The sequence below is a fragment of the Pongo abelii genome, chromosome 4 (genome assembly GCF_028885655.2).
Source record: "Pongo abelii isolate AG06213 chromosome 4, NHGRI_mPonAbe1-v2.0_pri, whole genome shotgun sequence".
In the NCBI taxonomy this organism is placed as follows: domain Eukaryota; kingdom Metazoa; phylum Chordata; class Mammalia; order Primates; family Hominidae; genus Pongo; species Pongo abelii.
Genome location: NC_071989.2, coordinates 102525345 through 102551993, shown reverse-complemented (window position 1 = coordinate 102551993; position 26649 = coordinate 102525345). Strand labels below are relative to the sequence as shown.

Genomic DNA, 26649 nt, shown 5'->3' with positions numbered 1-26649 from the left:
CAATCCTCCTGCATCAGCCTCCCAAAGTGTTGGGATTACAGTCATGAGCCACCGTGCCCGGCCTATTTACCTTGTGGTAAATTAAAACTTTTCAAAAAAAAACCTCATTCTGAATATTTATGGTTAAAATTTAGAAGGTTTTTAAAGCCTGACCCAAATAGATACTTCAAAATTGCATATTGTGATGTTGCCACTAATATCATAGGCAAGATAATACTGATTTAGATAAAAGATTTTTGAATTTAAAAATGAACAAAGACTATGAACAAGAATTAGAATTCATGAAACTGCTAGTTCCGAACCAGTTTTTTTTCATATATAGGGGCATAATAAGATTGTTATAAAATTGTTAACATTTTAATACTGAATTGTTTTAACTTGAGTTCACAAAATCTTTAATGTTTCGGCCATTTACTAGTAATAATGATTTTTTGTAAAGATCTAGATTTTTTTTGTTTCAATTATTAGTAAAACTTTTAACTGGAGCCCTTCTGTTTAACTCTTAGGATTTCCCACCAAAAATTCCTCCATTCCTCACCAAATACAGTTCACCCTAAAGAACACCACCCGTCTTCTACAACTGCTCAAAGAGCAATGATCATATTGACTTATTAAGTTCATGAAGTCTGTGTAATTTTCTTAAAAATAATTTATAATTTGAAAAGCATAGGCCTGGCGTGGTGGTTCACGCCTGTAATCCCAGCACTTTGGGAGGCCAAAGTGGGCAGATCACGAGGTCAGGAGATCAAGACCATCCTGATTAACACGGTGAAACCCCATCTCTACTAAAAATACAAAAAATTAGCCAGGCGTGGTGGGGGGTGCCTGTAGTCCCAGCTACTCGGGTGGCTGAGGCAAGAGAATGGCATGAACCCGGGAGGCAGAGCTTGCAGTGAGCCGAGATCGCGCCACTGCACTCCAACCTGGGCAACAGCAAGACTCCATCTCAAAAACAAAAAAAAGAAAGAAAAGAAAAGCATTACATTAATAATATAGTACTTTGTGATGAAGCATCTTCAATATATCACTTGCTTTTCCATAGCCAACTTGTGAAATAGGCTGGTGTAACCATCTCCATTTTATAGGTAAGAGACTAAAGGAAAAGAGAATAATTGACTTGCACAGGGTCCTATGATGATCAAATAGCAGAAATTGAACTGAAATCACTTCTTTGGGCTTCTAGTCGAAACTGTATTTTACCCTACCACATTGTCTCCTTGGAGAGACAATAATATGTATTAGTGAGCTTTTGCTGTATAACAAACCACTCCACAATTAGTAGCTTAAAGCAACTATCATTTATTTAGTGATGATTTTGTTAGCAGTTTGGACTAGGCCTAGCTCTGGGCTCACTCTTGCATCTTTGGTTGGCTTCTGGTCTGTTAGGTGGCTTTGCTTTGGTTGCTGTCTGGCCTTCAACTGGGGTGATGGAGGCAACTATGCCCCATGTTTTTTTAAGCCTCTGTTTTCATCATATTTGCTACTCTATCCTTGACCAAAATAAGTTATGTGCCTAACCTCAGTCATTGTGGGAGGCTATTATAAAAGTCATGGATACAGGGAGACATGGAAAAATTGGGGTCATCATTGTACTCAGTCACCACAAATTAAATATGAAAAACTGAAAGTGGCACTCATTTCATCATCTCTTTCTATTTAGTTGGCATGGCTTCTTTAGCATAGCTCTTATACTGGAAACAATCATTAGCTATGGATTCTAAGGTAGTATACGAAAAGTGATAAGCTGCTAGAAGGGCCAAAAAAAATTACATGTAGTGTAAGCCAATCAATTCCTGCTTGTCATAACACCTGATGCTTGTTGAGCACCTTATAGATGTCAAGCATCATCTTAATTGCTTCTCAAATCTGCCAAGTAAATAGTATCATTTTCACTTTTCAGATGACAAAACTAAGGGAAATCTAGTAACTTGCCCTAGGTCCCAAAGCTAGTGACTAGAGAGCTTGGATGCCTCTAGGCCTGATTCAAACACCCTTCTCTTTCTACTGTACCACACTGCAGCAGCTCCTTGAGGGATCCCACAGTCATGGCTAAAGGCCCAAGGCCAGTTGACAGAGAGCCTCTGACATGCAGGATAATGAGTAAAACTCTCAATGTTCTTTTTCTAATGAAGGGGGTTGTGTGTACTTATTACCATTTGACTAATGCCCCCTGAAGATTTTCTGGTATTGAATTCTAATTGTAAGTTACAACAGCCATATAATGATTAAAAAAGAAAGCCACCAAATTCTTGGAATAGTTCTAGTCTCTAATGAACATGGGTAACTAATGTAGGGGTAGATGTTTTGTTTGGAATTGGGCATGTATTCCATGAGAGTAAAATGTAGACAGCCTGTTTCCTTATTAAAAGGAGAGATGGGGGAGACGTGAAGAGATTATGTGACAGAGAGAGAGGAAAAAATACAGAAAGGGTGCTATAGTGAAGGAGGTGAAGGAATTTAACACTCTGTAGACATTTGTGAGTGTCCTTATCACCACACTGTAACATCAAAAAATTCTAAAATCTGCAGGTCCTCGTTCCATGCCCCACAGAGGCAAAAAGCAATTCCAGAAATGCAGATCTGGACAAATGCTAGACATTTTATGGTTTATTTTTGTATTCTGTGAATACATTAGAGATTTTTAAAATTGCTTCTTGATTTCTTTTTCCATCCCATTTTAATGCATTATTGTATCTCTCGTTTCCCCCCATACTTCTGAAAATGTATAATCAGGACCAAGGACAGATCCTTCATTGTCTTGGCCCTCCTTGGGTTTCTTCCAGCTGCCTTATTTCTCTTACTACCTTAGTGGGACACTAAAGGCCAGGCCTTTTGTGTTATCTCAGTTTTTATAGGAAAGAGGAGAAGATTGATCTCTTTCCAAAGAGAGAGGAGAGAAGAGGCTTTAGTGTGGAGTGAATGAGCTAAAAAGCTCCTTCCTTCCTTCGAGGGCTCTCTTTATTAGAGGAGCCTCACCAGCTAACAGGAATTAGAATCATCACTAATATTACATTGAATAAATGATTGGCTGTTCTACTTTCAAACGTCTAATATTTCATAACGTATATGTTCAATAAATACATTTTTATTGTTAATCTGTGTTCATGTTCTTTAACCTTTTGAAATCTTCATTTAGGTGCTGAAAAAGAAAAATAAATGCCTTTGTATTTACAACTTATTCAAAGCTCTCATGTTTTAAAAAATATATATGTTTTCAACAGTAGGAGCTCCTCACTCAATTACCCAAATATTAGATTCTTAAAACCACAATAGAAAAGGAGATGGTTTTTCTGTTGCCAGAATTCCTAAAATGAATGTAATTTCTTCCTGTGTCTCTCTCTCCTGTGTCTTTCTCCAATCCACGTTCTGGTGCCCATGTTATTAGGACATATAAAAATACCTTAGGCATTTGTAAGAAGTGTGTGTCAGTTCTGAGTGCTATATTTTAAGAAAGTTATTGATGTATTGATTTGGATATGGTAAGAGGAAGGTGACTACAATGGGGAACTGCCTAGAAACCATAGTCTGTAACTGATGCTTGAAGCAAGTGGTGATGTCAAATCTAGAGAAGAAGAATGCATGAAAGATGTCTTGATTGCTTGCAGGATTGTCATCTAGGAAATTTTTTCTGTGGATGACAGGCCTGCAGCTAACACAAATCCATGGACATTACAAGGAAATTCATTCTGAATAAAATGAGGACCCTAACACCAATGAATGGACATTACAAGGGAAAATATATTTGCTTAATAGGTTAAAAAAACTACAATTGGTCATATTTAGCAATGGGATAATCTGAGTCCCATCCATGATGCCAGAACACACTAAGTCAAATGAATGCCCTCAGAAAAGGAACATAAAGGAAGGTCCAAGAGAAAAGACCATAATATCCAAAATAGTTCATGACTGCATAGCCAAATGGAAAGAAAATCTTGTCTAGAAGAAGTACTAAGGTAGACTTTTTTGTCAGAGGGAGAAATTTGTTAGTAGTATCCCAGGTTGTAACTCTGAATGCATTTTCCTGAAGTCACTTGGTTTTATGTAGTAGATCTATAGAACTTTTGCTAATACAAATAATTAAATAGAATTCTGTAGAATGATTGGGGAACCCAGTGTCCATTTATCCATTAATTCAGTAAATATTTACTTATTGAGCACTTGCTATGCCCCAAGTACTGTTCCAGGCTCTAGGGATAAAACAGTGACTGAAAACAAAAAGTCTACCTTTAAAGGAGCTTATATTCTAGTGACTGCCTAAATGTTACAAATAAATATATAAAGAATATGAACTTTAGCCAAAAATGATTTTCCCTTTTACATGTATTGATGTCTGTCACATTTACCTTAATTCACTTCCTAAAAAAAATTATCTTATAAAATATATTTTAATAATCATAACCATCAATTATTTGTATCATCTTTGTATAATTGTATAAATTTCAAAAATTAAATGAAAATATTTTTCTTTTTCTGGAAATCTTCCTACTTTTCTCATAAAATAAAAGATATGGCTCATGTTTCATGTATTACAGTATTTGGAACTTTTCTTATGCAGGAACTTGAATCTATAGTTACTATGTAATTCTGTCCAAAATCATTTCTTGGCTTACTTAACTATTATTTATGCTTTTTGGTGCCCACTTGGTTATGAATATAAAAGAATTCGATAAAATATACAGTTTTCAAAATTTAATGTCACATTGAAAAAACAGATGGTTCAGTAATGTCATGAAGTCATTTTAAATATTAGAGAAATATTAAAGATGATTAGATTTATAGACCTCTGTCAAGATATGAGAACACTAAGGCAGAGGGACTTTCTAAAGGTCAGAACCTTGGTCTCCTGGCCCTGAGGCCAGGAGTCTCTCTACCATTTCACACTGTTTAATTTTCTCTGCCATTTAAATAGGCTGTAGGCTTCACTGAGATTTATTAAGAAGACTGCAAATGGCCCATGCTGCTGTGCCTGAGACGGGTGTCCTTAGGGCACAGCCCCTAACTCTCCTGACCTATCAAATGCAAGATGTTTGTGTTATTCCAACCAGCTGGCTGAAACCCCCAGTTATGCTATGGTTCAGCTAAATCTTAGGAGGCAGAGGGCTTTCTAGCTTCCAGTATTATAATCTGTATTACTTGAGGACCTTAATCAATAATTAGTTGACTTTCTGTGTTTTGTAATGTATTAATAACATTTACGCAATAATGGTTTGGGTTTTGGTTTTTGCGAAATTACTGCACACCAGGCAGTGTGTTTAATTCTCACAACCCTGAGGTGGATAATCCTATCATCCCCATTTTACCGGGGAAGAAACAAAAGAGGGGATATATACGTTGCTTGAAAGTTACATGGCTAGTTAGCATTAGAGTCAGGAGTGGAATCTAGTTCTTAAATGCCTCCTGACTTAACATTACCTCAATTTGACAGCAAAAGCCACAGACCCAGAGAATTTAAATGATCTGTCCAGGATTACAAGGCTGGTGTGGGGTGGGGGTGAGTCATACTTTATATCCAGCTTTGTGTTGTTTTATAATGTAAGTGTTCTTAGAATGACTCCATCTACCACCCTGAGTTCTTAATCTAACATTTGTCTTACAATTTAAAAAGTTTATATACTTGGAGAAGTAGGTAGTGTTAAAAAAGAATAATACAAATAGGCATTTTAAAATTTGTTTTGACAAAATTTCCTTGTAATAGCTGTCTGATTTCTATGGTAATGCTGAATGTTAAGCCAACCGTTTTGTACACTTGTCGGTAGCAGTGCTTTTTTTCATATTGTGACGTCTTTGGGGCTCTCTTGTGTAGACCTGGTATTTTCATCTGCCTATTAAGCTTGTTACGTTGTATTATCCAAGAGAGATTTTTTAAAAGTCCCTGATATTAAATAGTGATTCATTTTTTATCATTAAGGCAGACAAACCAGGGTATTTCTGACAGTGTAGTGGAGTTCATTATGCTGCTTTTTAAAAATTTTGTTCAACTTAACAATAATTTCACTGGAGGAGAAAAACTCAAATTTCGTCTTTGACAACGTAATGATATCAACTTTTCCTTCATAGAAATTAAACAGATTGAAAATCTTACCAGTGACTTCTCACGGGTCAGTTATATTTTTAGAAAAATGTCTAAAAGTTTCCAAGGCTTTGTTTTCAAGATAAATCTTCCTGTTCTGAAGCATTTAGTTTTGTGTTTTTGAAGTAGAGTATAAATAAGAGTCCATTTAATGAAATCCAGTGTTGACTCATCCCTTCTTCTCTCTTCTCTCTCCTCCAGCTCTTTCTCTTTGTTGTCTGGAACTTTGAGCTCTACATGATACCACTGGTTTTGTTGTTACTATTGACATGGAACTACTTCTTGATAATATCAGGGAAAGATAACAGGCAACGTGATACAGTAAGTCTCTACTCTCTTACTTGTATGTGTTTTTGTTCTTATTCAGAGTCCCCCTGACAAGATCAACATAGAATTTGGCTTTACAAACCAGAAATTCTGTCTATAAATACTCAAGTTTAGAGGAAAGTTTTATCATATCAAAACTAACAACTCTTTGGTCCCAACACAATAGAAAGTATTCACTTATTTCTAACATTACTCCTCCTGGTAGAAACTAAAACAGGGAGCAACATCAAAGAATGAGCTATGATTTTCAATCATAAATGGGTGCTACTTCAAATAATTGCTTTATTCTCCTTATTTGTTATATCTTAGTGAATCCTGATTTAAGATACAATGTCACAAAATTATTAATGATAAAACTAAGTGAATGTATTTTACTTAAGACAGATAGATTCTTTGTGCTCTGTCATTGGAAGAAATGAAGGATTGATGGTTGTTGACCTGGAAATGTATATAAAGTACCTTAGTTCAATGAAGGTTCGCTGGACAACAGTAAATATCCTTCTGTGTGTCAGGGGTGTATTGCGATATCAGCTTAAGGATGAAGAGCTTTCATTTAACCTAGGGAAAGTGATACTAAATCTACCTGTCCTCTTTGGCATTTTTGAAAGCAGATTGTATGAGACAACCTTCTCTTTCTGGAAGAGTTTTAGACTAAGAAGCAGAAGCTGCCCACACTATAATCACATATGTTCTGCCAAGCTTTGTTCCCCTTGGATTGTCTATCACTATACCCCTGGCAAGCAAACTTCAAAAAGCTTTCCCACATGTAAATAAATGAGGGGAGTGTCTTCTCCAAATACGACATTTGCAATTTGATAACTCAATAGACAGCTGTTGAGAAGAATTTAAAGGTTGGCAAACATGAAAATCTACTTGTCCTCAGCAGATTACTATGTTTTTTTTTTTTGCCATTAAAGATCTCTATTTGATTTATGATCTGTAGATTATAATAGATCACAAATGGATTTTTTGCCAGCTACTGTGCCCATAATGATGCAGAATTATTTGATCGTCAGCTTAAAAGTAGTATATAATAAAGTAGTATATAATAGTAAATAGTAACCATCATAATGGTTGCATACATACCTTCAATGTAAAAGAACTTCCCTTTTATTAAAACACAAGCAAAATACACTTCAAATAGCAATGTAAGCAAAATATAAAATTCTTCAAAATAATTTCCTTTAGTATGTGACAAAGTTGCCAACAATGCACCATGTTTACTTCTCTATTACATTTCTGTCTCTCTTACTAGATTATAAATGTGAGGGAAGGAACTCTGTTCATCTTTGTATTTGCCACTGTCTGTAGTACCTGCTTTGCAAATTAGACGTGTTCAAAACCTTCTTTGTAATGTATATCAAACCAAACATGAGATTGCTAATAGAGATTTTAATGGTTAGGCAGCATCCACAGACAAGACGTTATTAGTATTATTGGCAAGGATTTTATGGATATATATTTAAATTGCACACTAAGAGACAAGCCCTAAATGCTATAAGCATTGGTGTCATGGGGACTAATAGGTACTTTCATCAATTAATTCAGGACGTTTCCTTTAAGAAAATAGGACTCTTTCAGACAATTGCTTTTTTGTCCCATTTACTTCATGGAGGTTTTAGAGAGAGAAGAATATTTACTTTTCATTCAGTTGCCTTGAGACAAATTTGCAAATAAGATTATTTGCAAATAGGAAAAACTGGTAATTTAGCTTTTACCTTCTTAATTCTATGAGGGGGCTTATCTTCAATATTTAGTCGCTGGTTTTGGTATTCTTAGTGAAAAATTCTGAAACTGTAGACGTTGCTTGTTATCTTCTCCAGAATATACCTGGCTTGGTTGGAAACATCCACTTTTGGAAGAAAAATAATATATAATGTATCCTTTTGTACTTAAAATTCTCCAAGACATTTTATAGCCTATTGAAAAATTGCATATCATATAATTTTTGCAAAATATAGCTTCAAAATAGTATTTACCAAATCTTTTCCTTTTAGTACATCTCCTCTAACACGCTCCTCTTTTAGCCATGGACATTTTTCTTCCCCAGCACAACCCACTGTGAAACATTCTATAGTCTAACTCTCATGGAATGCCAACTACACTCCATAACTCCCAGTAATTGCCTTTTATTTGCCCAAAACACATAGATCCACATATTCTGTTCTTTCTAGGCACCAGAGCAGCAATCACAACGTTTCATTCAGCTTCTTATTCACTGGCTCAGTTAAGACCTTACGTAACTCTTAAATCCAATTTGTCTAATTATGTGTTTGCTGGCATATCCAGCTGTGCATTTGAACCGGTTGCTCCTTTTGAAAAGAAACCTGGATTATACTTTGCTGGTTACAGAATACATACATATATATATATATATATATAAAATATATATATTATATATTTTTATATATATGTGGATGTATGTGGATACACACACACACACACACACACATATATACGAATTTAGGGAAAGTGTTTGTAGGGGTTGCCATGCTGCGACGCATTGACTTTCCTGCATAGCGCATAGCACTGGAAGGATGGTATTTTCCCGTAAGTCCATATTGATATCCCAAAGACACCACAGAATCTTTCAGCATGTGTGAAAACTTTACAGTATCTCCGAGGTGCATTAATCACACCATTGGCTGTTTCCAAACCAGGAAACTTTCTGTTTTAGGAAAGAGAGACAGAGAAAGAAAGAATTTTTTGCCACCAAAAATCAAAACAAAACAAAACAAAAATCTGTACATTCAGCTGACAAAATTTAATTAGGGTGAAAACTATAAAAGAAAAATCAAAATGACCTTCAGGTCAGCAAAGAAAGAAAAGGAAACAAAATTTCCGTGACATAAGAAGTTGAAGAAGAAAAGAAAAGAAACACTGTGAAAGATGAAAAATGCATAGATGGGTAAAATTCTGTCTTCAATGTATTGGCTAATAGTTGAGATTAATACCAAACAGGAAAGTGTTTCTTTGTGTGTTTGTTGTTTAAGGAGAGTCTTTCCTTTCTTGGAGACCTTTAAGATTACAGGCACTGAACCCCCATACCTTTTTCCCCACCATGGTGCCTATTCTAGTTTAATGAGCAAAATCAGATGTAATCCTTGCTGAATAAGTTTTGCAGCATTTAATGAGCTGAACCTGTTAAGGACAGAATAAGTAAAGAGCCATTCCTGAGGTTAAAACTGTAGACTCAGAGGGTGCCCATGTGAAAGAGGCGTGGTTAAAAATGGTATTTCACCTCTGCTGTTTCCTAGTTGGACTTGTTAAAAATAAGCCATCTTAGGTCTTGGTATTCTTAGTGAAAAATTCTGAAACTGTAGACTTTGCTTGTTATCTTCTCCAGAATATACCTGGGTTGGTTGGAAACATCCACTTTTGGAAGAAAAATAATATATAATGTATCCTAGGTAGTCTAGGTAGACTGGGACCATGACATTAAAATTTCTAGCATGAGAATTGTTAGGCTTTTCCAGAGAAAACCATTTAAGACATGCTTCATTCAGAAATGTCCCTGGCATGAAAGGGATATAAAGATAGGAATGTCATCCTTCTGTTGGTTTGAGCTGTCACTTCAAAACCTGGGAAAAATTCTCACCGGCATTGCCTATTAGGCTTGTACCAACTATCCAAATTACAGTTACTGTAGAGAGACATTTTGAAAGTGGAAGAGTAGATGCCAGGAAATGGTTTTTACTTTGATTTAAAAACTACTGAACCATCATTACACCCTGGGCTCTGTGTGAAGTACTTTATATTCACCATGTCATTTAGTCCTCCTCCGAGAGAGAAGCTGATTGTGTTAGCCCAGTCAATGGGTTGGATCCTCCTAAGTCGAGTGACCTGCCGCCATCCCCACACCCCCCACCCCAGGTACCGTCATCAGTTGTAAGCAAAGGAACATGCTCATGTAGACAAGCATGGCTGCAAGAGCTCTTCCTTGAGAAAAGAGAATCAAGTCTCAGAGAATGAAGGAAATAGGTTAGCCAAGCAAACCAGGGGTCTATTGCACACCCTGTAAGTATCGTTTCTACTGCACATACAGGGAAACAGGGCCAGAAAGATTAAATAACTTACCCAAAAACACACAGAAAGTGTCAGAGCCAGTATTAGAACACAGAGCAGTCTGTCTGAAGTTTATACTCCGAACCACCAGTCAATCACATTTCCTCTTGGGGATATATCCCACCTCTCCCTGGGCACTGTTACAGCAAGTTTCTCCCACGAATTACAGAAAAGCCAGTAGCACTAACTCTACCTTCAAGCTGACACATTAATAGAAAGTATTAATTTTCCCACACCACTCACCCCATGTCTTCCATGTCTCTCATTCAGGGAAACAGAAAGGATATTTATCAAGCAATTTCTATGTATCAGGCATCCTGCTAAGCCTTTTAGAAACATCACCTCCTTTTATTCTTTACAACAATTATATCAAGTAAATACTTCTAAATAGTTTTATCCCCATTTTACAAATAAGAAAATTCAGTATCAAGGAGGATAAGTAAGCAACTCCCCAGAGCAAGTGTGATGTGAACCCAATTGTACCCTGTTGTAAAGTCCCAGGCTGTATCTATGCTACAGGCATGGGCATTCCTTTCCCAAAGGACTGCTTTCTTAGTGTCCAGGGCCTTGCATAGAATCCTGGGTGTCTCCAAATTCCTTCCTATAAGGTAACCAGTAACTTGCATGAATTGGTGCTGGTCATCTGTTCTATCCCAGGTGCCCCTGTTAATTTCAGAAGCATTCGTGACCAGGAGGGCTACCTTCCATTCACCAAGGTGAGCATGGGAGGAGTCCATCAAAGCTGACTTCTTCATATTCGTGAATAATTTTTTTGTGAATAAATTCAAAAATTTCTTTGACACAAAAAAATTCTTCAGTGTTTTTTAATTACACTTTAAAAGAACATTCATTTTTACTGTCATGATATTCCTCCCACACAACAATCTCAGTTATCTAATCAATGGTGGCATTAAAAGACTGAAGAGTGGGGCAGATCAATGAAATCATGCTCTGACTCATGGTATGACTGTGACACAAATTGAGACAGAGTCTGCCTTGCTAAAATACTTTAGGAAATACTGAAATGTTTAGTTAGCTTCTTCTCATGACAAAGCATTTGTTTCTTCATTTCCCTTTTAGAATAGTACTGAATATTGTCTCATATTAGGTCTGTTCCAGTGAGACCCAGAGCACTTATCTCTACAAATAAAGCTCCTAAGAGCAGCACTCTTTGCTGTAAGTGCTGTTGATTGAACAGTTTGGGATGGTCCACCAAAGAAACATCTGATTGACTTGAGCTCCTATAAATCAAGCACATTTATTATTTTGTCAGCCAGTGTTCTCCATTCCAAAGAAGTCTGTGGTAGAATATGTGGAATACTGAATAAGTCAAGTATTCCTAACAGGATCTAAAGAGGCTGGCCAAAGCCAAGCTGACAGAGGAGAGGACGTCATATGCAAAGCACTCTGAACGTACAGTTAGACTCTCTCTACTTCAGTAAGAGATTTATCATTCACTGAAAGCAGCATAGACCACAAGTTTCCTGTGTTTGCATCTCAGTACCAAAAAAGACCACATATTCAGTGCTCTTAGCAGAAGCAACACTGAGTCATACAGCCTGTAAACACATCTAAAAATGGATGATCACTCTTTTCTTCTTCGTGCTTATTTCAACAGCAATTTTCTCAGTTTTTTTCAAAAGGTCATCAGCTTGAAAAAATCTGAGGAGGACCATGAAAAGAACCAGACCTTTAGTTTTCCAACACGATCACTAGGATAAATAAGTAGAATCAACAGCCAATCAGATGTTGGTAGAAAGCTTATCCCCTGTGACCCCTCTCAAAGCTGTTCACCAACTGTTTAGCCTTGTTAGATAATCACTTGCTGTACATAGTGCATCCCAACATGTTAATAACCATCGTCATCAGGCTTTGGATTTGCACCAACAAGATTTCCACGTTTTCTTCACTCATCCCAAGTCCCCCCACCACTGTCCCCTCCCTCTCAGTAGATGACCAGGCCTTCTACTTTGTAAATTTCCCTCAAATTCCAGCCGTGAGCCCTATGAATTTGTACCCAAGTTAGGGTTGCCAGATTAAGCAAATAAAAACACAGATGCCCAATTCAATGGAAATTTCAGATAACAACAGGACATACTTACACTTATATATTTTTATAATATTCTTAATTTATCTGAAATTCCAGTTTAAGTGGATGTTCTATATTCATCTGGCAACTCTATCCCAGTTGTACCTTTTATTTTAACCTCCAGACCTGTAGGAAGGTGACAGTTCTGAAATAAAGGTATTCCCCAACATCTTTAAGCATAGAAGACCCGTAAGGAGCAGGCCCCACCTAAACCATAGTTTCAGCTTCATCCCTTCAATATTCCAACAGGATTGTTTATGTGTGTGTTGTTGTTGTTGTTGTTTTGCTTTTGTTTGTTTTGGAGTATGCAATGTTTATTGAGCAAAAGGTGGGAGTAGTGGGCTAAGGGTGAGGAAACAGAAATGAACCAGACCATGGCCATACTCTTTTGTTATCACTTTCTTCTGGACAACAATTGCTCGCCACTTGAGAGAGCAGGAAACCAAGCCACTTGCAAAAGCTAGCACAGCACAGCTGGATGGGAAGCACAGCTGGCTCACCGGCCTGTGTTCCCTGCTTAACCTCCTATTCACCCAGTCCACAGGCTCAGGGAAGGCAACCCCTTTGTCTTCATGACACAACTGGAAAAGAGGAAAAAGGAGTGATGCTTCTGCCTTTGGACAGATGGAGAAACTCAGGCCCAGAATAAGGCAGTAATATCCACAAAGCCAGTACTCACAGAGCGTGTGTGGGAATGGCACAGCATGGGATGGATGTGGTGGCCCGGAGAAGGGCAGTGCAGGCAGGGTCTGGAACTTGGCAGAGGCCTGGAAGTCACGTGAGCACTGAGGACAGATGTGCAGCATGGTGGAAGAGCTTGAAATCCTTGCCCAAGGTGCTGCACATGAGGAGTTTGAGGTCTGAGTGTGATGCATGGTGTCTATGCAGCTGCAGAGGGCTGGCAAACATACAGGTGCACTGTGGGCGGCTGTAGCCCCTGCAAGGCTGTACTCTTATGGGGTGCATCATCCTGGGATGGTCTTTGGGGCTCCTCCACTGGCACAGGAGACTTGTAGGCAAGCCGGTTGGCGTCGATGAGGAAGTGGCTGTCCAGCCATGAGGGCTATGACCCACCTGAGAAAGGTGCTGGAAGAGGGGCCTTTCACCCTGGGAAAAGAAGACCTTCAAAGGTAGTGGGTCTGGAGAGGAGGACCAGGGTGGGGTAGCCCCAGTGGTCGCAGGAGTATCTGGAGCAGAGTATACTTGTAGTTTCCCAAATATTCTATTTACTCTTTCTATGCCTTCTACTGTTTTCTTTAAAATATACTTACAAATGTAAATGTATATTTCTTATCACACATATTTTGTTTTTATAAAAATTGAGTCACCTTTAACACATTTTAGCTCACCTACTTTTTTTATTCTGCAACATATCTGGAAATATCCTTCATATTCCTGGAAAACAGCCTACCACGAGTTTTAATTTCTATACAATTTTCACTATATGAGTGTGTGTGTGTGTGTGTGTGTGTGTGTGTGTGTGTGTATTTTAGAAATAGGGTCTCCCTCTGTCACCCAGGCTGGAGTGCAGTGGTGCCATCATAGCTCACTGCAGCCTCGAACTCCTAGACTCAATCAGTTTTCTCACCTCAGCCTCCTGCCTAGCTGGGACAACAGGTGCGAGCCACTGCACCAGTCTTCTTAATTAAACACTGTTTTTAGAAACGTTTCCTTCAATTTTTTTTTTTTTTTTTTAACAGAGTCTCACTCTGTCACCCAGGCTGGAGTGCAGTGGTGTGATCTCGGTTCACTGCAACCCCCACCTCCCGGGTTCAAGTGATTCTCCTGCCTCAGCCTTCCTAGTAGCTGGGATTACAGGCACCTGCCACTGCGCCTGGCTAATTTTTTTTTTTTGTAGTAGAGATGGGATTTCACCATGTTGGCCAGGCTGGTCTGGAACTCCTCACCCCAAGTGATCCACCTGCCTCGGCCTCCCAAAGTGCTGGGATTACAGGCGTGAGGCACCATGCCTGGCCCGCTTGAAATATTTTGCCTTCTCAATACTATAAAGAAAATCCTAAAGAAATCTTTGGGTCCCTTTCTGGTAATATGCTTTGGAAAGTCCTTGAAGAATTTCTCCGTGAGAGTATATGCATTTTGAAGGTTTTTGGTAGTTAATATTAATTTGCCACCCATTAAGCCTTTAACATTTTATACAGCTGTGCCTGGGTAACCACTAATTATCATTATTATTTCTTCTGGAGAGCCATCCCTGACACTCACCCCCTACTACCAGTCTGACCCTACCAACTCATACTCTAAGAGGTTAAGTGAGCCCACGCCTCTGAGTTCCCATGTCTGTCATAAATTTGTTTCATATAGTTGCTGCTTAGGCATCCATTTTAAGGCCTGACATGAGTTATTTGAAACATGGCAGTACCCGTCCCCTTTGGCTAGTTAAAGCTTACCCTCTCTGTGTGGTTGTTTATGCTGTAGCCCACTTGCTTCTCATCCTATTAACCCAACACACCCCACAGCTGCTGACCATGATGAAACCTAATGGTTAGCGCTGGAGCCAAGTCAGCATTTCCCCTCGTGCTCTCTTTAAACCAGCCACGGGATAACATCCATGGACCGTAATAAAGGCATAGTCTGATGGGTCCTCTTTTTCTCTTGCGTGCCCCACCCACTGGTTGAGCTCCCTGTGGCCTCCAGCCTTCCCTCGGCCTCCCATTGGCATCCCTAACCTCTCTGGGACCAGTAAGTACTAAATTTCTTGTTTTATGCACTTTGGGTTCACCTCCTCAATGTGTCTCGTCTGACTGACACACCTGAGTCTTACCTTCCTCTCATCAGAGCACTCTTAGAAAGATAGCCATCTTGGCCCATGGTCACTCTCAAGAGACAGACCTCACAACCAAATTACAAATAAATCATAACAATAAAAATCACAACACTCTCAGTATATTATCATAACTGGCTCACTGTGGGTCCTCCTCAGATTGTTCTAATTGAATCTTCCATTTGTGTGTCTAATCTCAACACAGCAAAATGGCTTGGACCATTTTGCTCTGAGTTACTCGAAAAATGTTTGAATGAAAATATTTTAGTCTGATCTTTCCTTCCAAATAAAAAATTATCTAATTTTTATGCAAAATTACTTTCATTCAACAAATATTATTGAACATTTATAGGCACTCACAGTACAAACTGTGGTTCAAAGATGATGAAGACACACGCCTTGCCCAGGACAGTTTGTGCTCTAGTGAGAGAAACAAACAACTGAATAGAATACATGAATATAATAGGTGCAGTGATAGAGGTCTGTATATAGCATGCAGAATGTTTAGTCAAAAGACATTTAGGTAGTCCCGGATATATGTGTGTGAGTGCTGCATATATAATGAAACAGGGGTTAAATGTCTACTGTGGCCACTGTTTGTTCTTCACGCCTCAGTCTGTTGCTTTCACTTAGTAACTCCATGTTTGGTTTTAATACTTTTTGAGTTTATTGGCTATCCTTTTACTCAATTCTCAAACTGCAGTCAAACCTAAAATTGAAAAGATAAAATGGTAGAATGGTGGAAGATGAGTATTACCAGTACGTGACATGACAGTCAAATAGAGAAAGATGTAAAGGAAACACTTCTATTTTTAAAAGTCAATTTACTAAAGATTCTCCTCACTGGAATGCACACTTCTTGCTTTAGATCTATTAGGACTCAGAAGAGTGACTTCCAGTTTAAAGTTAGTGGTAGTTGCCCTAGAGGTTGTTTCCAGTTACTCTCATATTTTAGCCTCCACCGTCTTCCTGAATTCTTCCCACCTTGCTCAGTTCTCCAGAGATGCATGTAAGAATATAACGAGGCAAAGAGGTACTCTTAGTTCTTATAGAGGATTTCTTCCCCAACTCCTTTTCTACCAAATGAATTGTTTTTGGCAACTGTGAAGGAAATCTGAAATTCTTGCTCCCATAAATGGTTGATTTTCACTTATTTGAGCTGCAGTTGAACCCTGGAGCCCCAGAGAATCACTGAAAAATCAGCTTCCTAAACCCCTCAAATCCTCCCATGGATCCAAAGAATTCACCATCTTGATAGTTCTCCAAAGTGTCCACCCATATGTCTGCCAAAGGGTCCTATCATTTCTGTTCTTCCAAATATCTGCCCCCAGGACTTTGTCATTTCCGTAATTGAGATGTAAGACTGGGGAGGAAAAAAGGATACCCACAATTTTGGTTTGAGGGTAGATGTGTTATCCTACCAGTTTCCTGATTGTTCTTTCTAAATGACTTTACACTCTCCTCTGGGCAGAGAGCCAAACTATTCTAAACATGGGGAGGGAGGGAGGGAGAAAAAGGGGCCAACAGAAGCACCTTCTGGCTGACTTATGACCTTAGAACTAGTTTGCATTTCTAGTCTTGATCATTGTTCTCTGTGTGGTGGTGCGGGGGGAAGGGTGGTGGTGGCAGAGAGTTTCATATATTTGTGGAGAATTATTGTCCTTGGTTCAGAAAGGTGACAAGAAATTATAAGACCCGAATTAACAAACTAAAAGTGGAAACCAGATGATATGTCTTTATCTGCTTGTGGAAAGTGTTTATAAATCAGAAGTATTAGGAGTCCAATAACGCTGAGAGTTTTGTGTTCGTTTTTTAAAGCATTGTATGAGATACCTTTGTCAAGAGCATACAACTTTAAGGCGTTTCTACCCTTGTGTACATAGAACTGAAACAGTATGTTTCAGTGACCAAACTAAAATATACCTTCAAGGACATTTTTTGTCATTTGTTACTTACTGAATTTACTTCATTATACAAAAAAAGGAAACTAGTATACGCTATCAGTTCTTTAAAAACTAACTGAATGTTCTGGTAGCCTTGCTTAAACAAGAGAAAGTCAGTTTACCTAAATAAAGTTTTCAAATGGGTTATACTCCCATAGGCAACAGCAAAAACACCTTTAAGATAAGCGTTACCACTATATCTTTCCAGTGGCTTGAGGTTAAAAGCCCAAGCTTTGAAATTCAGAAGATGTGGGATTAAATTCCAAACCTTCTACTTGTTAGCTATACAAGTGTATTCATTCTGCTATGCCTCAATTTCCTCACCAATAAAATGGGGACAATAGGTACCTTGTTGGAGTCTTCTAAGAATTTAAGAGACAATTAACACAACATGTTAAGCATAGAGTAAGTGCCTGGCTAACACGGTGAAATCCTGTCTCTCTTAAAATACAAAAAAAATTAGCCGGGCGTGATGGTGGGCACCTGTAGTCCCGGATACTCGGGAGGCTGAAGCAGGAGAATGGCGTTAACCCAGGAGGCGGAGCTTGCAGTGAGCCGAGATTGCGCCCCTGCACTCCAGCCTTGGCGACAGAGGGAGGCTCCGTCTCAAAAAAAAAAAAAAAAAAAAAAAGTAAATGCGTAATAGATGACACCTGGGAACTTTGCCATGTGTAAAACAGCAAGCAAATGGGGGCTTAGACATTATATGTCAGTATTTCTCTTGAAGAGTTCCCTTGTAAGTCCTGTGGAAGAGAATGGTTTTTCATGGCCATGAGTCATTTTTCTTGGTTTTAAGCCTGTAGGCAAAGATAATAGCATTGCCACAGTAAGATTTCCTGTATCCATAGTCCCCTTGCAATGTATACGGAAGTCCCACAAAAACAAAAACTATATTTTTATCAATAAAAGCATATGAAGAAATTTGAGCAAAGCAATCTTCAACAATTTAAAGCACCTTAGTAACTGAATTTTACAGGAATACCATAAGCATATGCCATTTTACAGGTCATATCCATAGATATTTAAAAGAAACATTTTTCTTGATTATTGTAATACAAATCTCCACTGTGCACAGTGCATGAAGACAAAGACAGGCAGTACCATGAGCAAAGAACAGGGCGTTTCACTGAAATCATCATTGAGTCCAAAAGCAAAATCCTCCTTTCTAACAGCTCGCTCAGGATGTCGGGTAAGAGGAGGAGAAAGGTAAACCTACACCAGCATACCAGGCCTGGAGATGGAGACTAATTCTAATAAATCAGAATGGAACATGAAAATGTCATCTTAATCAAGCATTTAAATTTTATTAATCAAGCCTAATTTTTATGAGTGCAAATAATCACTGAAGCTGGACAAATTTGTTCTCAATTGCATCAGAAACATAATTTTAATATTTAATGGACTGATGAATTTAAATGGAGAATTATCTTTATGAAACATGCTCTTCATAATTTGCCATTAAATGAGAAATAAAAAAAACAACATAAATCTTACATAAAGGTTATTTAACTAAATGTTGGTACTATAAATATTATAAATGCATTATACACTAATTTAGCAATCGTGCAGTACACTACATAAAGCAGAAATGATAAGTAGACCAGGCAGGCTTTTCCTGGGATATAGAGCTCTGTGTTATATTGTGGGAAGCTCATGATATAACGGTTTGGAGGTTTTGTGTGAAGTTTCGTGAACATTCTTTTCATTCAGGCTTTTATGCTACAATTCACCATTCACCACAGACATTCTTTTCAGTCCAAATGTAGGTCTAAACCCACTAGGACTTTCTTTTGTGAGGTGATTATTCTTTATATAAAAAAGATAAAAAATATCATTATTTATAGAAAAGGATATAAGAACTGAAGTTTTCTGACTATATGATTTTTTGACATACAAAACATGCTCCATTTTTAAAGTTAAATTCTCTGACATAATGTCCTCAGGCCTCAAAATATTCTAGATGGAAAAGAAAAGAAAAAAAAAACTAAAATTAGTGTCAGAATATTCTTTGCAAATGTACACCCATTCCACTAACCCTCTTTATGACCCACAACAGATTGCTTAAAATAGGGAGCTGCTATAAATTTAAGTGAATCAAACCTAACAGATCAATATGGTCCAAAAGTTTGCTGACATTAATCTCCAAGATAAATTTTTCGTTGTTGTTGTTTTCAAAGTATATTCTTTAAAGATCCCTAATGTTCCCAAAGTGTAGCATTTTCAATACTGTTCCATATATGGAATCGTATATGGAAATATATTCCAGTATTTCTATAGTATTTTGCATACTTGTGCTAAACTGTGCATTTACCTGAAAAATAACTTGCCTATTGCAGTTCCCAAAATTATTGATGGGGTTGGAGCAAAGGATATTTGGAAGATTGCAGGACATGCTACTCTTTAAAATGTCACAGCAGCTCCCTTTTCTTGCTTTGCAGAAATTTTTTTAAATAATGTGGACCTTTTATTAGACACTTAAAAACAATTTCTAAGATTTTCAGAGTTTGAAACATTTAAAATTATGCCTTTTTATTACAAAGTTGAGGTTCTGGAATGGAAAAATTGGTTCTAAATATAGAGGCTTAAGTACATAATTTTCTTTTTTATTTGTACTCTATTATTAATGTACAAAAGTATTTTGAAAACATTAAATTTTATAAAGTAGATTCGTGGTGAGTTGAGTTAGCTTTTAATTTTACTTTCAAAGCACATTAAACAACTCAATTTTTTGGCCTTTGGTGTATACTTTTTTCCCTTGACAAATAATATAGTTTCATAAAAGCGTTATTATTTAAAAAGCACATTCCAGGTTAATAGTTGACCTATTTTTTCCTACTCAATTGAATTAATATGCAATATCCTAAAGACACCAAGATTAGAATTTTCCTGCAAGCGAAAAACCCAATACATTGTAAAGCCTTTAGATGGAGACAGAGTTCAAATAAACTCTAGAATTCTGTTCACAGTGCTTTGTGTGAGAATAAGAATGAACACTTAAGAATACCGAAAAGGAAATATGAAAAGAAATTTAAGAGGATTATACTGATTATAGAATTTGTTATTGTTTTGCCTTTCTTAATGGAAGAGTTTTTCTGCATATTAAGCTGACACTTAAGAAAATAAAAGGTAACATACTTTTGGTCAGTAAAGTAAATTTACTGTCTTTGCTCCTTATAGCAAACCAGATTATACAGCAAATACTGCTGTTGATGATGCAGAAGCCATGCTGTACGTAATCAGTGGCATGCATCAAAAGTCATCTGATAGTCACATTAAAGCCACATTCCTTATTAAGAATCAGACTAAATTACAATGTGGCACTTCCCAGAATGAGCCAAGGAAATGCATTTTGCGAGAAGAATAATTGTATTTGAGTGTCTCTGTAAAAATCAGGAAGTCTTTTAGTAGTAAGTACTAATGCTTTTTTTTTTATTCTGCCTTCTTTTGTATTGCAATATATTCAGCCTCCCTGGCAAGCCTATCACACTAATTATTATTACATCTAGTGATTCAGTTATCTTGATGACTACTGTAGCTGAAATACTCCAAGGTCAAATCCTTAATAGCGTGAATCAAACTAAGCAGCCATCATATATGAAGTTGCTTTCGAGATGTACTGGATGAAACAGTATATCCCAGACTTGATTGAGTCTTATTATTCTTACAAACATGGAGTGAATTATGTATACAGTTAATTATACCAGTTTGCAAAAGTTTCTTCTCAAAAATCTTGTGAGAAGTAGGTGTCCTGTCGTAAAAATGTCTGCACTAGCACACCTATAAAGATCTTACCACAAAAGTCTTTAGCCTTACCTTCAGTACTTTCAAGTGATTTGAAATCATTTGAGTGATTATATGCATCTTCTCCATCAATAGACATTCCATCATTTCATATCATACTTACACGTGTAATAAACCAATTGGCACACAAATGCACGTTCTGCTTGGTTTACGCACAAACACAGTGACATAAATGAACTCCAGACCGTGTTGAAGAATACTACTCTCCCCAAATTCTTCCGTATCTCTAGGGTAGAAATAGGCATTTAGTTTGTAATGTATCCAAATATAAGCATCTGTACAAGTTTGGATGATCTATGAATATGAAACTAAATATGAAACTTGTTTCTTTTGTGTCAGTTTTCTTTAATATTTTAACATGGTTGCACATCTGGACAGCAGTGATTTCTTCTTTAAATGTGTAAACGTGTTGCATTTTTATAGACCATATTTGAGTAAAGCAATTTGAGTTGTGCAACTATTCATTTTGAACATAGCAAAACATCCATTTAATTCCAAGGAAAAGAAGTAAACACATGAAAGAAACTGGTTTGTATCAGCACTGGCTTTTGAAAGGTTTGGTTGCAGAGTACTCAATCCTTCCAAGGTTAACATAACCAAGATTTTTTTTTGGTTCCTTTTTCTTCGAAGGGATTTAAATAAGTGGAAGAATTTACTCATGGAAAAATTATAATATGAAGTATTTTAAAAATAATTCATTGGCCTTTTAACCCCCTCTTGTCATATTAAACATACACCTTAAATTGGTGTTAAAAAGCAATATTTAGTATCCACTATCTCATAATGATTTTAATAATGAAGTTTACCTGAACCCACTTTTCCTCATCCTTTCATCATTGGTTTTCTTGTTACTGCATCCTTCTGGTCACCTCCCTTATACATTTTTGTTCTGGGAGAATAATACCAAACATGTCACATTTTTATTCAGATTATCGACATCACTATTAACATTTCCAGTCAAATAACATTTTCCTTGCAAATCAAGAAGTGTTTCGTTGTGTTGGATTACAATTAGAAGTCTTGTAACAGTACGAGAGCTCCTCTAAAACCACATAAAATATATGGTCTATAGATACAATTTTGTTTAATTTTGGAAATGTATTTTTTAAATGTATAGCCACATATTATATTTTATGTTAACGACAAATGTTCAGCAAATATTGAATATAGAGGAAGAAATATGCTTTTTAAAATAATGTTATCTACTTACTCTCTGGCTGCAGTGTAGCTGGCATGCTGCATTTGGGGCTGTCTATGTGTGTTTTTTTAAATGTCATCTTTATTAGTATTACATTCAAGGAATAGTACCAAGAATCAGTTTCTTTCAAGACCTTCCTGGAGTGTGTGGCATATAAGTCTGTGACGAGCGACATTACAGAAGGTCATGTCACTTTTAACTGCTTGCATTACATCTTTCTGATTTCCCTAGTGCCCTTCCTTTGTTTGATTAATACTACTTGCTTTCAAGCAAGGTATCAGAAAGCATAATTTGGAAAGAGAATTCTAGAGCCTATCTGAGATATTCCCCCTTAAGAAAAAAGAGAAAAAACCGAACTTCGTAAATGTATCTTTTCTACTACATGATTTTTCATCACTCTTCATTTTTTCCCCTTCAAGGAAATCCTGCGTATAGTATATGTTGTTAATTAAATTATTGCCGACAAGCGTTTGGGCAACTGGACTTTGTATACTTGAAAACAAAACGATGTAGTGCTTATTTGGTTTTATATGAAGAGGAAAGAACTAGAATTTGATACCAGGACTCCTTTCTTTTGTTTTCCTTAGTTAAGTGTTAAACTCCAGCACTCTCATCCTAAATAGCGGTGTTATTTGATTTCTCTGGGAAGGGTTGCAATTTTGTGCAGTCATTAAATGCACTTCAGTGATATATACAGTTTGTTTTTAAAAGCTCAGTTTGCAGTTTCAATGTTCATTGCATTTGGCTAGAGCTCATGTCTTAAAGCACAGCTCAGCTTCTGAGACACTCTTGTCCTCAAAGCCATCCATTTCACTGGACCATTAGAGCCTGAAAGTTAGTTGTGAAAGCATCATCATTTTAATTTGGAATCTTTATCCACACTTCTACCTGTACCCTCCACGTGTTTCTTATGGTCAGTGAAAACATGAACCAGAATTTTGTGTGTCATTAAGAGCACAGAATATTTTGTCCAGGAAAAAATATATTATTTAATTTCCAAAAATTAATGTTTAAAATAGTAACTTGATGTTATTTTATTTTTATTAATAGCTAACATTTTTGAGTACTTCCTTTGACACAGGAACTGTATTAAGCACTCTTATGCATTATCTCATTGGATCCTTAACACTGGGAGATAGGTGCTATTATCATCTCCATTTTCTAAGGCACCTTCAGCTTCATCTGAGCAAAATGTAATAGTGGGATATGTTCTGAAGCAGCTTAAAGGCATCAATAGGAAACCATCTGTATTATAAATCCTCACTTGTAGATGTTTATGATGTAACTTTAAAAAGGCACTGGAGGAGGGGAAAGGCCCTCACTAGAGCGCTAAAACACAGCAAAAAGGCCTCTCACTAACACAACACTTTTCTGCCAAATGTAAAAGCAAATGGTTGTACTGGGTGGTTCTGGCTGCACATTTGTGGAGCAATTGTGCGTAGCCAATTACCCACTTGTGCAGGGTAAGAACAGTTTGGGTTTTGCAAATGAAGAGCCTGATTCTGTAGACCTCTTTGAGTCATACTTGAACATAAGATCCACAGCTGATCTGTAAAATGTGTAAATTAAGCTACTGGCTTGTTTATGGCTTAATCTTATTTTGAATTTTTGAAAATTAATTTGAAGATAGTGGAGATTCTCCAACCTTAATGGTTAAATATTCATGGGTTCTATTCCCAGGCAAATGTTTGAAGGCATTTTGAATATTTGCTTTTATAAATCTGCATCATTGATTAGGTGTAAGTCCTTCCAGGTAAACTAAGTCAGTTCTGTGAGATACATGATAGACACTTTACCCAAAAGTGTGTTAAATGATATGAAGGGTAGATGATGCATTCACTTGTTCACTCAATCAACAAATATTTCTTAAACACCTATTATGTACCTGACAATCTGCTAGGCACAGCCCACGACCATTCTGCCTTCATAGCACCTGAAATATGATAATAAGTACTGCAGAGAGGAGGCATATTATACATTCTTAATTATAAGTAGCTATAATAATGACTTTATTCACAGGAGTGAAAGTATAGTATTCATCTCATTTTCCTTGATGTATTTGATAAGAATCTGCATGGGTAATTTCAGCAAAAAAAAATACTTCATTTAAATCTAAAAGATAATTTTATTACAGGTACAAAACAATCATCATTTCAGAAAATCTTATAAGTGTTAGGTGAATTCTTCTGATGCAACACAATGTACCAATGCAGCTTCTTTTCCATCTTAAACCTCCCTCACAAATAGCCCAATTTGGAATAGCCTGGCATATATCACTTCAACTATATATTGTCACTATTGTCTTTGTACGTGTGATGTGAATACTTTAAATGTGAGGAAATGAAAGGTTAACATGAAAGCTTATCTGATCAACCCTGTTTAAATTTTGCTGGATTATAAGCCATTTGAGGGCTGATAGGAGTAAAGAAGGAAGTATTTGTGGGTTATCTGTGTATTCCCACATTACCTAGCACTATGTGCCTTGGACAAAGGGGTTTATAATAAATGCTATGGAGTAGCTGAATATAGTTAGAGAGACTGTCAAGAGTCCATCTTTCTTGTTGAAGCTTCATTGCTTTGTATGTCTCCGAAGTAAGTGTAAGCTCTCATCAGATATGCAAAACTGCATATTGCACTACTGTGATTCTTTTGAAAGCTGAATGTCCAAATGAAAGACCTCAAAATTCTACCATTTAACAGAAGATTTAAAGCATGACATTAAATTAGGAACAGTCTCACAGGTTGTCAGATGCTTTCATTATATATTCATTCATGAGACCTGGAGGTTTGTGTTATGCTTTTAAATCAGTTAATGCTTTTAGAATATTTGAGAAAAATTATTAGGAATAACAGAGTTCTGATATGTTATCTCAGTTTATGTAACTCTTTTCATAATACAGTCTTGGTTATTAAAGTGTTCACCCATAGAATATTCCTGTTTGTATCAAAAAAAAAAAAAAAACAGGAAAGGAGGGCTAGGTGTCTCTGTCCTCTAATATGAACTTTGGGAGAAAAGTTTTAAAATATTTGATAACCATGATTCTGTTGAGTCTATTCAGAGATACAGGATCAGAAAAAAAAAAACACAGGAATTTAAAAACCATATCAAATGTCATAAACACAATAAGTTGGGTGTTACTTGAATAACAACACTTCTCCCAAAGTTTTTTAAGCTGTAGGTTTCTGTGGCGTGCATATGTGTATGTTTGTGAAGTGTGGAAAACCATTTTAAAAAGCCTGAAAATGGAGTGAAGTCCCATTCTGAATGCCTACGATTATATGTTGATCAATGCAAAGGGAAGTTATTTGGGAAATCCAAAATGACTATTCCATTCTGCTGAGGTAGGCTAAATAGCCATTAAAAAATACATATATGCATATCCAGCCATGTGGGTTATACAAACACTATACACATGTAATTATGTATTATTTTGAGTTTCCTTTTATTATACTATTCATTCTCATGATATTCTTGTGTAAAATCACAGAGAATTAAAACGAGAGTTTTGGGTAATCCACAAAATCAAAAAGAGAGAGGCAAGACTTGACATTTATACATAAGAATTAAAATTTGGGCCAAAAAATATGTTGTTAGTTTTATGCCATAGAACACCAGCATGAATCAATTAACAGACATGGTTTTTTAATCTTAGAGTTTGGTGAAAAGTAAATTAGAAATAGCAGAGCTGTTTCATGCCTAGTTATCTAGTTCTAAATTTAAAGTGCCTGATTAATACAGACAGCAGAATCGGTAGAAGGGAAATTTCCTGATTTAAAGCATCCCCCAGATTAATGTTGGTTTACCTTATGCATATTTCAAATTCTTTAGGTTGTCACAAAACATTTCACGTAAATCCGGTTCTCCTAACTGGGATTTGGTTCCCTGGTTTTAATCAATTAAAGGCAGAGCATTTTCCTAATCACTATCTCCAGATCAAATATCCCTTCTCAGTGTGCCTGTTTCAAATGTTAATAAAGTTTTCATTTCCAAAAGGTTCAAAATGACAGAACAAAATTCTCTCCTTTAAGAGCACAAAAAACGACTTCTGTTTCTGTCTGCAGGTAGTGGAGGACATGCTAGAGGACGAGGAAGAAGAAGATGACAAAGATGACAAGGTAATTATCTTTCCCAGCACTTGGGTACCTGGGGATGGGGAAATGTAGACATGACACTGTTTTCACAGACAGTTAAAAAAGGAGTTGAAGTGTTTGAGTCCAGAAAATTGGACAGTGCTGTTTATCATCCTAACAATGCCACTGCACGTTGCAAAGAGGGAGAGAAGGCTATAAATCCTCTCTGCTTTTGTCCAGAGCTGGGTCAAATATTTTTTTGCCAGGAACAACAAAAAAAAATAATAATAATTCAGCTTGTCT

At 36.8% G+C, this 26649-nt stretch overlaps 1 protein-coding gene across 16 annotated transcripts in view; it reads left to right on the top strand.

Moving 5' to 3' along the window:
- The window catches only part of MCTP1 (multiple C2 and transmembrane domain containing 1), a 607542-nt gene that overhangs the window by 506538 nt on the left and 74355 nt on the right, over positions 1-26649 (top strand). For 11 of the 16 annotated variants that reach the window (XM_054556461.2, XM_054556460.2, XM_054556458.2 and 8 more), the window contains 2 exons: positions 6272-6391; positions 26338-26391. In XM_054556461.2, coding sequence (XP_054412436.1) covers positions 6272-6391; positions 26338-26391 — 174 coding nt within the window. The remainder of the gene's footprint in view (positions 1-6271; positions 6392-26337; positions 26392-26649) is intronic. The other 5 variants (XM_054556462.2, XM_054556459.2, XM_054556467.2 and 2 more) reach the window with 1 other exon arrangement.